This window comes from Protopterus annectens, chromosome 2.part2 (assembly GCF_019279795.1).
Source record: "Protopterus annectens isolate FY-2018-M chromosome 2.part2, PAN1.0, whole genome shotgun sequence".
In the NCBI taxonomy this organism is placed as follows: domain Eukaryota; kingdom Metazoa; phylum Chordata; order Ceratodontiformes; family Protopteridae; genus Protopterus; species Protopterus annectens.
In genome coordinates, this window is record NC_056730.1 from 641,125,477 (window position 1) to 641,139,964 (window position 14,488).

Here is a 14,488-nt window from a genome sequence, read left to right on the forward strand (position 1 = left end):
ATCATCTTCAAATAGAGCCAGCTTTTCTTGACTACCATATGAATTATATCCTTGAATTTCTGAGTCCCTTATTTTCTTTGACAATGGTTCTGAATATAACACAAATAACAAAGGGGAAAAAGGAGATCCCTGCCTGGTTCCTCTGCTTAAGCAGAAATTATCAGAGAGGAACCCAGCCACTTTAATTTTCGCCTCCGATCTCTCATATATCCTCCTAATCAACCTTATAATTTTATCAGGAAATAAAAATGCTTCCATTGCCCTGCTCATAAAGTCCCAGCTTACTCTGTCAAATGCTTTCTCTGTATCAAGACCCACCAATAACAATGGTATTTTCTTATATTTTGCTTCCGTCTGGATCATAAATGTTCTGTTAATGTTCTCAAATGTTTGCCTCTCCTCCACAAAATCACATTGATCTTCATCTATCAATTCTGGCATCACATTTGCCATTCTTTTAGCTATTATAAATATAAACACTTTATAATCATGATTTCCTATTGAAATAGGCCTGAAGCTGGATCTGATGGATCTTTACCCTCTGTACGTATTACAGCTACATGGGCTTTCTTCCTGGATGTTGGTGCTTCTCCTCCTCTTAAAATACTGTTAAACAAAACCTTCCAAATCTTTATCAGTTTCTTCCCTCCTGGCTTCCAAACTTCCACAGGAATACCCTCTATTCCTGGGGAATTTTCTGTAGATTGGTTATACATCTCCATTTTATCATCTCCTCCTATCCTAACTGTTAGTAATTGGGTCTGATCTGCCTGTAGCCTTTGTATATTTAATTCTTCAATAAACATTTCCATTTTTACCTTTTCCTGATTTCCACATTTCTCTGCTTTATAAAGACTTTCATAGAATTTCCAAAATATTTCTAATACATCTACGGGATTTCTTGTTATCTTCCTTGTTACAGCCTCCTGAGGCTTGGTGATAATCCTTTCTACTTTCTGTTGCCTGAGCTCTTGTGGTAAAAGTTTTGTGCTCTAGTGTTATTATCAAAAACAGTTGCTTACCAGCAATCTTTCTAAACTCATGCATACTATTGAGGCAATCTCTTATTTTCTGTTTAGCATTCTGCAGTTGATCCTCTTCTTGTTCTGTGAGATCCCTCCTATTCTGCAATACTTTAACATTTTTCAGTCCCTCTAAACATATCTCCCTTTCTTTTATTTCACCCTATTTTTAAACTCCACTTTAATTTTATTGCATTCCCTAGCTATGTTTTAAGAAGAAATTTCTATTGTCTCTAATAGCTCCTAAATAATTTTCACTACTCGTTCCTTAAATCCCTCTCTTTTTAACAGATAGGTGGGAAAGCACCAGTGTCTTATTTTTATTTCGTTACACTGTGTTTTTATTTTAGTTATTATTGGTGCGTATCTGAAATAGTTATTGGGTACGTATCAAGACCGTCAATTAAATGCACATGTTCCTGTGAATTGTAAATTCCGTCTAGCCTTACCCAGTTTTTGTATATTGAGGAATAATATGTAAATCCACTCCCAACTCCTAATACTGAATTCATATCTTCTATGCCAAATACTTTCATAAATTTCTTCAAAAATCTACCTTTGTTATGCTTTCCCTTCTGGGGCCCCAGATGCATCTTCAATGCTGCAAATCAAATTCCAGTCCCCACCTTTAAGTAATATTTCTTCCTGAAAGCTGATTATTTCTCTCAGGATTTTTCTTAAGCTCCATTATAACAGTTTTAGGTGGAATATAAATACATGCCAGTGTAATCCTCCTCCATTCTCAGTAACTCCTTAGTACTATAAATGTAGCACTATTACCTTTTTTTATCCTCTTCTATCACTATTGGAGCTCCTCCTGCAGTTAAAATAAGTACTACTCTTTTCCTTAGTCCCAGGTATTCCACTGAGTAAACATCCAGAAAACCTTTCTTTATCAAATTCACGTGTTCAGTTCTTTGCAAATGTGTCTCCTGTAGCATCACTATTTGAATTGTACATTTTTAATATAGTTCACTACTTTTCCTTTTTTGTATTTATCTGTGAGACCATTTACATTTAAAGACATTATAGAAAGCATTAATTAATAAATTAATCATTAGTATTAAAACGTTATTATTCCCACCATTTATGTAGAACAGCTTTTTTGCTAAATGTATAGTTCCATCTTTTGTGTTATATGCATATGCTGTTTGCCAGCTTCAATGTTTATACAGTTGTTTCTTTTCATATCCATTTGAGCCTATGTCACATCTTACAAAACTGTTTGTTTTATTTAAAGACTTAAAAAAAAACAAAGAAACACCCCCCCAATACCCCCTAAAACCTATTAATTCAATACTAACACACAAAACTATATACATCTTCAAATATTGAAGTTGTACCTTCTTAATTGGAACACGTCCCAAACTGACAGTCACACTCACATACTTGAGTTAACCTAAAAGAAATGTTATCCATGCTAAGAATCATGGTGCAGCCTGTGCTTCTACTAAGTGCTTTCTGGTTTTGTCTTATCTTTATAGCTGTCCCATATGATCATAGGAAGTTACTAGGCTATTGGCTCTGAGGCCCTTACAAGCCTAGCCAAGAATTTAGACCATGTTCCAACAAGTCAGCACCCGATGCCTCTGCCCAGCAGGGACACAGGTAGAATCCCAGGGGTGTATTTTCTGTTCCCCATCCAGTTATCCCGGTTACACTTAAAAATGGATAATGAGGTACTCTTCTTGACATGGAGAGGGAGTCTGTTCCACAGAATGGGGAGCCTCTGGAACACAAATCTGTCCTGGCCTCAAGTCCTATTGATGTCACAGACCAGGTTGACTTCACACATGCAGGTTACTTGAGTGGAGCTTGACTAGCAAATATGCAGCAGTTCCATCACGGCGGGGGACTGAGCTTGCTTTGTATGCCAGACAGAGGTCACCTCTGAGGAGTCTAAATGAGACTGAGTAGAGTGGCAGGGCTTTTAGACCATCTGTCTAGGGTAGATGTTTGAGGCCCTGGATTCTCCTGGTGTGGAAATTCTGTGCTCACTCCAGCTGCTGCATGTGTTTTGTGAGTACATGCCAAAAGGGAGCTGTACTCAATAATGGGTCATATAAAGGAAGAATAGAGGGATGTTATGACCTCCTTGTCCTTGGATGAGATGCCATTCCTAATGAGATGGACCATATAGAAAGCCTTCAGTATAATGGAGGCAATATGGTGGTCAAAAGTCAGGTTGCTATCAACCTGGGTACCCAAGACCCTCACGACTGATTGCATACTTAAGATCTTGTTATCAATGTGATAATTTGTGGGGACGTCACTCTCTCCACAGGGGATGACAATGCATTTTTTGCATTCAGTTTGAGGCCATGTTTCTGGCACCAGTCATTTGTTTAGGTGACCGTATTAGAGAATGTCCACATCACTAGGGGAATTGATGACAGCACACAGCATGCAGTCATCTGCAAACTTGGTCAAATATAGCCCACTGGTTTTGTCCTGCACCTCAGAAAAGTATATCCCAAACAACAGAGGGCCCACGACCAATCCTTGGGGTACACCGCTCATTACAGGTGGTTGAGGTGGCTTCCCCTATTTTGACTAGTGGGTTCTATCAGTGAGCCAGGATGCTGCCATCTGGAAACATACAGATTGATGCCTAGTTGAGAGAGTTTACCTATTATACCTGAGTGAGGAATAGTATCGAAGACTTTGGGCAGGTCAAGGTAGGCGGTGTGCACTGTCTTCCTCTCATCCATGGCTTTGGTGACTGTCTCAAAGAAGACAACCAAGTTTAACAGGCATTACCTCCCCTTGATGAAACCAAACTGTGTGGGATTGAGTGTTTGGAGGTTGCCAATGTCCTTGTTAATGAGGTCCATGATAATCCATTTCATGGCCTTGCAGATCAGGCTAGTTGGGCTGATGGGTCTATAATTTCCTAAATCAGAAAACACTCCACCTTTGTGCAAAGGGATGACAGTGGCTGTCCTCCACTTGGCTGGGATTGCCAGCATGTTGGTTATATCTACTGCGTTTGTGTATGTGGTGTCCTTAACCACCATTTTGAGCAGATTGGAGTGCTTCCTTTGAGACTGCAGACATATATGAAGATGGCTTTGATTGTCTTTAGCAGATGTGGGACCAATTTGGACTGGAAGTTTGCTTTGGAGGATTCCACTAGTGCTCTTGTTTACTTGTTCTGGCTAAAGAGAGATTGCTTACAATTAGGCACCTGCTCCTTCTTGGTCCTGGACAGCATTTTTTTCCTTTTATTATAGACTTTATTTATTGCAGATGTCCACCAGACAGGTTTACTCTTTCTTGAGGAGGAGGATTTTGTCCTGTATTCATGATTCCATGCAGCTATACAAATGCTTGCATAGTACTTTGGTGCAGGTTTGGACATATGTGCTAGTTCCTATGGAGGGGCGGGGCTGTGAAGCTGTTTATACCTTCCCTCAGGAGGTTGTAATCATCTTTGAAGAAGTTTTTTTGTTCGACTCTAGTTAGTGGGGGGGGGGGGGTCAGGGGAGATGGTGACTTTGAAAGTGACCGCCAGGGAGGTACGTCTCAAGTTATTCATGCCAACATGAACTACAACAGAGTCATAACAGTACCTGTTATTGAGAGACTTGAGTGCATGAGCGATATGGCGGATTTTGGCACCTGACAAACAACTAACCGTGACTTTCTCCCTATCCAGCCTGGTGAGGGGCACATCTGTACGTCTCGCAATGGAGGCTCCTATGACTAATATGTTGGGTTTATGTTTAGGCTTAGTGGTTGTGAGATACAGGTGTGTGAACTATGTGTGGTGTGTAGTGTGGTGGGCAGTGGAGTTAGTGTGTGTTTTTGGCTTGGAGTTCCTTTAACTATGTATTTAAGGTTTTGCAAAGGAATACGATATCAAACAGGGCTGTATTATTCATGGCTCAAATTGCTAACTCCAAATTTCCATGGAGGAGTCTGTAAGATACTGAGTACAGAGAAACGGCTGATAGTCTCTCCTGATAGCTAAGATTTTTGGGGCCACTGAATTTTTTAGTTATGAATCTCATGTCTCTCAAGCTGTGTGATATGTTTAGACAAATACATGCTAAAAGGTGCATTAAATTCAATAATGGGTCGGATAAGATACAAATAAAGGAGACTTAAGAATTCTTTGGATCTTGTGTTGATGCCTTTGGAAATGAGATCAGCAAGATGAAAGGCTTTCCGAACTACTGTGGAGACATGATGATCAAATTATAAGGAATTATCAACAACAGTACCCAGATCCCTTCCAACAGTGTCTGATTAGAGGGGTGCATCTCCTAAATGGTGAGTGAAACCATTTTGTTTCCCAAAATGAACTATACTACAATGTTTTACATTTAATTTGAAACCACTGTCCTTGCACCAATGGTTAAATAGATCTAGCCCATGTTGGAGTAATTGGTAGTCAGATATAGATCAAAAGCACCACCCAGTTTACAGTATTCTGCAAATCTAAGTTAATCACAGGCCAGTAGTGCTGGCCTGAAGGTCTGAGAAACAGATACCGAAAAGGAGAGGGCCCAAATCTAAACCCTGCGGTATACCACATTTGCTAACAACCTTTTCCCAGTTGCTGTATATATAATCAGAACTAAAAGTAGTAGGATTTCAGCAGAATGGCTGAATGCTGGTGATGGGGGCAAATAACTCTTAATTGAATGGGCTGCATGTTCAGAACAAGTTTTCCTTTTTCATATAAAATATTGCCTGATAACTATAGCAATCAATCAGAAGACATTACAAAGATTGGGAAAAGAGATTAGATAAACAATTCATAAAGAAACAATGGCAGGAGATATGTACTGCTCCAAAATTTGTAACAAAGCCAAGAAGATTTAGGATTTTTGCTTGGAAGTATTTGCATAGGTAGACTTCAAAGATTTATTCCTCGAGTAGATTGCAAATGTTAGAGGTGTGATGGGGAAGAAAGAAGTAATTGGGAACATATTTTTGAGAGTATAATGAGTTGGCAGTCTTTAAAACTTCCCTACAAGTGTAGATTCATACTGGAATTATTTCACTTCTATTAATGGGGACCCACCAAATCAACAAGATAAACAATATATATTGGAATCTGCTTATAGAACTACGTCTTCCATTGTCTGGAGACTTTATACATGGAAATTTTTACATAGATCTTTTTATACACCTTTGATGATGAATAAAATAAATAATAAAGATAATCTATGTAAGAGATGTAATGTAGAAATTAATGCTGACTGGGCTCATATGTTTTATGACTGTATAAAATTGAAAGAATACTGGAAGTCAATTAATGAATTTTTGCAGGCTTTTTACAGATAATTTCATTATTTCTAAATCTCTTATATTATTCAACACACCTGTACCTCAGTGTTAAAAGGTTAAGCTTCCCTTGTTATGGTCTATTCTAGCAGTGGCTAGGAAAATAATAACTAGAAATTGGATTTCAGATACACCTCCTTCGTTCAATGAATTTAAAAATGTTATGAATATAGTGTGCCATATGGAAATAAACACAATTAGGACTAGAACAAACAGAAAAACATCTTATTTTATTGTATGGGATAATTTACAAAATTTGTTAAAAAAATTTTAATTTCAATAGCATGGTATTTTAGTTTAATTAATTGATCTGATTGTAGTGGATGTCTTTGTAAATACTTTAGTTGTTTTGTTGAATATTATAATAATACCTATTTTTAATTACTTGTATAAAATTGTTATGATATTTCTCTTATATGTTAAAACAATAAACCTGTTTTGAAAAAAAAAAAAAACTTCCCTACAGACTACTCTGACAGAAATACTGGGTGAGCAAATGAATTTTATGAGCTAGGATACAGGATATGAATTGCCTAGACATAGTAAGACCTTCCTAAGTTTAATTCTGGTGGCTGCCAAAAAAACATAATTACTAGAAAATGGAAATCAAAGTCTAAACCAATCGTATTTGAAGTAATGAACATAGTAACACAGACAAAAGAACTGGAAGTATGTTCTCTAGAAAAGTTAGGAGCAACTTGAACAGAAAAAATGGGAACTGTGGGAAAATACATGCAGAATAGTGTTTTGGAGGAAGAATGAGGTTTAAGGGGAAAGCAAGAATTGAGTGAGCTATATAATGCCGGATTAACAAGAACTGCAGAGAAGAATACACGTTTTGTATAATGTTTGTGACTGAGACTATGTCAATATGGTTTGTTTTCATTTAGATAATTGTATGATTGCTTATGTCATAAGTGATAATTCAATAAAGATTATTTAAAAAGTTTTCCCTTTTGTATTAGTGGTATGGATAAAATGACAGATGTATATAGCTCAGCAATCAGCATGTACATACAGGCAGAGCTACATACATGTCTGGAGGTGGGTATAAAACAGACTCTATCCCTTTAAGAATTAGCACTTACCTTATTGTATGAACAGGTCTCACTGTAGTGGATCGTCCATGGTGCCATGACTACACATATTGTATGGCCAGATAGGGTTATTGCATGTCACAGAACTCATGGAGTAAGCACAGAGTATTGTTTTAGCACTACTTTAAGTTTTTTTTTTTTTTCCATTGTGTGGCTACAGGAAAATCATGCAAAGGACCAAAAGCAAGGTGACCTATGGTGAAAATATAGAGGTTAATGAGGCTTAGGCATATTTTTTCTACTACTTAATTCCACAGTCTTAGATAATTATTTCATATTCTTATGAGAATAAACATACCAATTAATCAATGGATTGCAGTGCAGAATATGTGATGTTGAGGATTTAAAATAGTCTTTTGTCGGTATACGTTAACATTGTTTTTAACACATTACATAGCACTTAACGTGTTATGTGTTACACGTTATATTCCAAAGTTTCACTGATGTGTTAAATCAAGGGATTACCAACAGAGAATTCTGTTTTTCTTCCTTTCATATGTGAATACATGTTGGGGGGGGGGGGGGGGGTGCAAGGTAAATAAGTTACTCTCTCATCAATATTAACCTTGTTCTAATAACAACTACTTCAGTTACACTTGATGTGTACATTAGTAATGCTTCTGTATTGCTATTTTTTCCTAGTCTTTCTTGTTAGAAGATGCCTTTAGAAATCTGGAGCTCTTATAAATGTAATTATTCTGTTTTAGTGTAGCATATGCTGACAATTCACCACAACCAAAACCTAATCCTTATGTCATTTCAAAACTATGTAATATGGCATCTACAAGTAAGCCTACTTGTCCTCTCTTGGAATGTAAATGGGGTGTCAGTAGCCAAAAAAGCTAAAGCTATATTACAAAAAGTACAGCAGACGGGCTTCAGTAGTTTTGCTGCAGAAGGCTAAATGAAAAGAGAAAGAAGGTAGTACATTTATGAACATTTTGCAGTGCTGGAGAGTAAAAACGTGTACTAACTTATCCAAATGAGAAGAAATCCTTTTGGTACATAAACATCTGCCATGAAAGCTGTTAGGGTAAAATATGGGCAAAGAAGGAAGGTAGGTGATATGGATTATACCTACAGACGTAGACTGAATTGCTATACTTAGTTTTTGTGGCCCTAATGATGTGGTTGCACCTACACAGACAATTTGGAAAGTTACTCACAAAGTCGCATACCAACATTATCCTACATTTATGAGGGGGATTTTAATGTTATGTACAGCTTGTGATTGGTTAAGGTTTCTGCAAGGAAGGTTAGGCATTTTAAGAATGTTAGAAAGTCTTGCATGGAATTACAACGTTTTCATTAGAAGACATATGGACAGCTGGATTCTGAAAGAACTAGATTGTACAAATTTTGCAAATATAGACAAAATAGCCATAGTCAGTAGACTGAACTACTGACGGTCTCAAGAAATGTTAACAGGTATTGTGGTAGAACTAAAATATTGTCTAATGACATATTCGTAACATGGACATTTGTATGGCATGGTTTCTGAAATGTTTGTACAAAGTTAGAGATAAAGGACTTGGACCATGTGGTAATACAATGACAGCAAAGGCTAAATCCTTTCATATTAAAAACACATATAACAAGAAACATATACAAGACTAGTTGAGGAAGTACTGGGAAAATATTAGCAATAAAACATTATTCTTTTCTTATTGGGATTTTTTTCAAACTATGACTAAGAAATGAAGGTTCATGCTAATCAAATTAAAGAAGAAACCCGGGTGATAATCTTGTTATTTGGAACACAAAGTCTCTGGAAAAGATATGGCATACATAAAACTGGGTGTAAGGTAATTAATCTTGCATAAAGTAAAATACTCATAAAAGAAAGCAAAGGCAATTCAATATAATGCCATTCACGAGAAAAGTGAAGTATAATCATTATTTTATTGGGCTCAAGGGATTAAATCACAAAAGTTTCTAGCTCAAAACATATGAGAAAAGCTATAACAGACTACAACTCTGATGGTACATAAGAATGGGGTTGTAGCTACTGACGTAAAGTCAGTCAGTCAGACCAGTTTAATGGAATATACGACAAATTAGTACCAGTAGAAGGGAAGGCCTGTTATCAGATAATCAGAAAGGTATAGGTAGCACTCAGTTAAAGAGTGTTAGAAATATTGATGCTAAAAGTTTGGAAACACCAGTTTCTGAAGTTCAAATTCTTCAAGCTACATGATTATTACACTATGAAAAGCACCATGAATAGACTGGAGGTACAGCTGACTTTAACAAAGCAAACAACAAAGAATTAATAACAAAGAATTAAAGAATTAATAAATAGTCCTTTGGATATGCTTAGGGAGGCAAAGGATATAGGCCACTTCCTAGAACATTTGTTCATGGTGAAAGTAATCTTTTCTCCCTAAACCAGGTAAGGATAAGAGAGATCCTTGTAATTAATGGCCACTTTTACTGTAAATGTAAAAGTCAACATTTTTGCTAAAATTCTGGCACATACACTGGAAATAATACATCTTATCAAATTTCAGAGAGACAGCAGGGGTTCATTAATGGTAGACAGATGGAGCCAGATTCAGTTAGACTATGGATCAGTTTTCAAAATATGCAATTAAGAGCAGAGAACTTCTTGCAAACATTTTTTATGGACTTCCAGAAAACATTCACTTTGGTTGTGTGAGGAAAATGTTATGGCATACTCAAAAAGGTTTAACTTCCTAGTAGCATTTATAAACAAATTCTAATCGTTGTAAAGTAAACCACTTGGCAAAGGTCTTCACAAGTGGTATTCTAGCAAACCCCATAGAGAGTTCTAAGTGCACCAAACAAGGCCACCCCTGTCCCATCTACTGCTTGTTCTTGTTCTGGAACCACTGGCCATTATTTAGGAGCCAAGTTACTAGCCCTACGTATCACAATTCAAAATGTACATCAGCTTTGCTCATCCTGGTTTATAATTAACTGAAATGAATGTGTTTAAAATATTAGAACTTGTAGAGGAATTTTCAACAATGTTTGTTTATGCCTAAGTATTAATAAATCAGGCATTTTACCTATGAATCAGGCTTCACATTACTTATAGGGAGTTCTAACCTTTCCTTTAAAAAGTTTTAAAAAATACAAGCATCTAAGGATAGAGAGATGCACATTAAGTGTAAGGCAATTATTTGCCTGAATGCAAAACCTTTTTTAAATTAGCTCATGCTAAAGTTTGCACCATGGAAGAAGAACCAAGATTGCAGTTAATTAATATGGTCATCTTCCATAACACAATACTGGCCATCAGGCACCTACCACTTCAGAAGCTACAGCAGAAACATCCATTCACCTCTATCACATTTTTTTATGTTCATCCAATTGCCCAAGAATACCAACAGGCACTAATTGTACCTAGACTTAATTGTACCTTCCCAGTTTCCATCATTATGTTATGTTCACCTCAGGCTGACAAGACTTTAGAACTAGAGGCACCTTCAAACTGCTCTGTATGTCATTTGAGTTCACTGTTTTCTACCATAATGCATACATGCTGCCGGTTGAGTGCTTACAATGATATAAGGCTTGGGAATTTAGGGGTTTAGAATTACGGTTTAAAAAAGTGGAATAGAAAAATGATCTCCCAGTCCAGCAAGGCATCAGGTTGTCAATTCTAGAACATTTAAAGGTAGTCTGTAGGTCAATATACTGACAAGAATGGATATTGAGTGAGTCACATTATCTAAGGGTACTGGCTGACTCTCATCAGAGGGGTTAAAAGGAGTCAGTAGCACACAATTATTAAGGAATATAAAAGCAGTTTTAAGTTATAGTAATATTTGTAAATTACCTCATCTTTAATGTTTATGACACCTGTTGAGGGTCAAAACAGATTAGTAAAACAATGTCTTTCTTTTAGTGATATTATTCAAACTGGACACAATTTAAGTAGTTTCTGCAAATATCTGAGAAGAGCACTTGTTTGACATATCTAGCATGTTATATCCTGAAGGGTGTGTTGTATTTAATGACTAGACTAATTAATTATAAACATAAGGGAATGATGACTTGTTTAGATCTGGATGGTAGAGCCTTTGCTGTCAGATGTGCTTAGAAAAAGTATTTCCTTGCTATAGTTGCTACAGGATGATCAAAGGAGAGGGAATTGCCAGCCTAGGTTCCAAAGTCCCTATTTTCATTTTGTAGTAAAGTATTGTTTATAATAAATGTTGAGAGTTATGGCAAAAATATAGGAAAAGAAGTCTGCAAAAAATAAATTATAAAATCTAAAGGATCACTCTAAACTCCGAACATTATGGGGGAAAAAGACATCTGTCTGAGGCCAACATGCATGTCTCATTATTGATATACCTGCCTTCTGCAGCTACTTTCTCTGATTTTGCATACTTTTATACTCTTCACTATATACTTTTTGATTTTCTGCTAAATCACTGAGGATTACAATCAATCCATAATGACAAACATTAGTTTCATATTTCTTACTCTTTAGAAAATGCATGCTGATGGAAACACTTGGTTTAACTTTCTATGTGAATGAGAGTAATATTTAAAAATTGCATCTTATTTTGGGCTGTTGATTCACATTATTTTTGGCTTTGTCCAAGAGTCTTGAACAAAGAAATGGTCAGTCATGCAAGCTATGAAAATAAATGACTTGTAAACTATACCTGTCTCAGAGATTTCTCCCACACCCAAACATATGAACTCTGCAAATAAAATCAATGCAGAAGCAGTAGTACCATATTTGGTTAGCAAATTATTTATTTTTATTTTCACTGAACTTCAAGTATGGATTGCACCAAGAGTAACAAAACCAAGACTTATACAAAACACATCTGACTTTATAATAACCCAAAATATCTAATAATAACTGAAAAAGCTGTCTTACTGATGGTGCAATCCATACTTGACGTTCAGTGTTATTTGATCAAAAACTGATAAAATGGCAAAAATAAAAAAATGAAAAATCCTATACAGGTCTTAGAAATACTCCACCCACAAAATGCTTATTTATATATATACACATATATACATATATATATATATATATATATATATATATATATATATACACATACACCCACAGACACACACACACACACACACACACACACACACACACACACACACACACACACACACACATCCAGAATTAGCAGATATGTTAAGGAATGGTCTCAAAATGCACCACAAAAACTGTGATTTCAAGGAGCTCACTCAGATTGTTACTCATAGGCTCTTCCAAGAGCATGACTGTAGTGTAAATTACTATGCCACATGTTCTTTTGCAAATCATTACTTATAGATGACCCATACCTCTGCAAGGTATTGCGAGGAAGAACTTCGTCAAAAGGTGCATATTGTTTCTGACATGCACTTATTTGCAAACAGAGTTGTAAAGAAAACAGAGGTTTTATTTATCACAAAAGCTGACTATAGCTAACCGATATTTTGTTTCTATAGATAATCAGTGGCAATCCAAAAGGATAGGCATAGCATAGCAGAGATCCTCTACCATCCTGCCTTGCTACTCTGAACGCAAATTCTATCCCCAGCCCTGGGAATGACATCAATGTGGGGAGCAGGTCATGCCAAAATCAGTACCTCAAAATGCTGAGGTACTGACCACTTGGGACTCCTACTATTCTAGTGGTGGTAAATGAGAGTATGGACATTCAAGGGTAATGAACTGTATTATTAACCACTCCTGATACAGCACACTCCTACCATAGGGCATGACAGACCACCTGAGTCAATCTGAAGTTGCTTGGTAACACAACTCTATTTGTATGAAAGCTCTGGTACTCCATTGTTGTAGAAAATACATCATTATTTTTCTGCTGGGTAGGACTTCCCTCAGATACACAAAATACTTTATACATGTCATTCACATAGGTACTGCATTACAAACATGGAATACTGTATGCAAGCATTTCCCTTCACAAACCATTTCACATAACAACAAACATATACTACATAATCAGCTGTGCATCGAGCAAAGCAATAAAGATAACTTATCATTTATGTAAACTACTGAATGCTGTAGTGCTATCCATTTGCCACTTGAAGGGTTGGTGTTGTCCCCAAGCCAATGTGTTATACTCACAAGTCTGTCGATGGTATGCAGGATCATGTTCAGTGTATCCGTCCTGTGGGTAATATCCTCCCAATATGAAGACAAGACTACGACTGGTTTAATATTGAACCAAGGAAGGTAGTAATACTGACAGCCTGTAAGATAAGAACAAAGTAAGTAGTTTTAGTATTGAAGAATAATGTCTTAATATTATAATGATCATAGATTATTCACACAGGTGTGTGAGGCTTTGTACAATATTCACCTACTAAAATATTGTATTAGCATGGACACATACACACACACACACACACACACACACACACACACACACACACACACACACACACACACACACTGCATACCATATTATAGTGATAGGGGTACACTACTTGTAAAGTTGCTTCAGCTACCAGTTGGTACACACTATTATCAGCACAAGGACAACTTCAACTTAAAACTCAGAATGCACCTCACTTGTAGGTTTTTTCTCTACTGCTTTGGTATTACCAGAAAACTCCCTGCAATGCATACACCTGACATTCAACAGATACATATTTTAAAAGTGCTGGAAATTCAGATTGTGATAAATTATTATTATTATTTTTCAGATGGCATGGACTGTAGACATACAATTTAGTCTGCATAAGTAGTATTTCTGTCTGTCTGTCTATCATGTGGAACTATAATGCTGCATTGCCCCATCTCAAATATGCAATTTTGCATGTGCATGTATGTCATACCTCTCAACACGCAGGCATCAAAAATCTGGACAAAGCCTGGTGAAAATATGGGTGGCACAACACCAGACATTCTGAGACATGTGCCCAAGCTGTGATAAAGTGCGTCCAGGAAAATTCAAAGACTTCTTTTGTGGTAGTATATTTGTGTATATATACACACATATACATTAAAATTAAGAGAGGAAAAAAAAACAAAAAGACAAAAGACTGAGGTGGCATGGCATAAATTTGAAAAAATAACTGCATCTACCTTGATCATCATCATAGGACACAAGGTGA

The 14,488-nt window shown here is 36.5% G+C and overlaps 1 protein-coding gene across 5 annotated transcripts in view; it reads right to left on the reverse strand.

The window, feature by feature from the left end:
- The window catches only part of DYSF (dysferlin), a 3,914,743-nt gene that overhangs the window by 1,901,431 nt on the left and 1,998,824 nt on the right, over positions 1-14,488 (reverse strand). For all 5 annotated transcript variants that reach the window (XM_044064060.1, XM_044064063.1, XM_044064061.1 and 2 more), the window contains one exon: positions 13,497-13,621. In XM_044064060.1, coding sequence (XP_043919995.1) covers positions 13,497-13,621 — 125 coding nt within the window. The remainder of the gene's footprint in view (positions 1-13,496; positions 13,622-14,488) is intronic.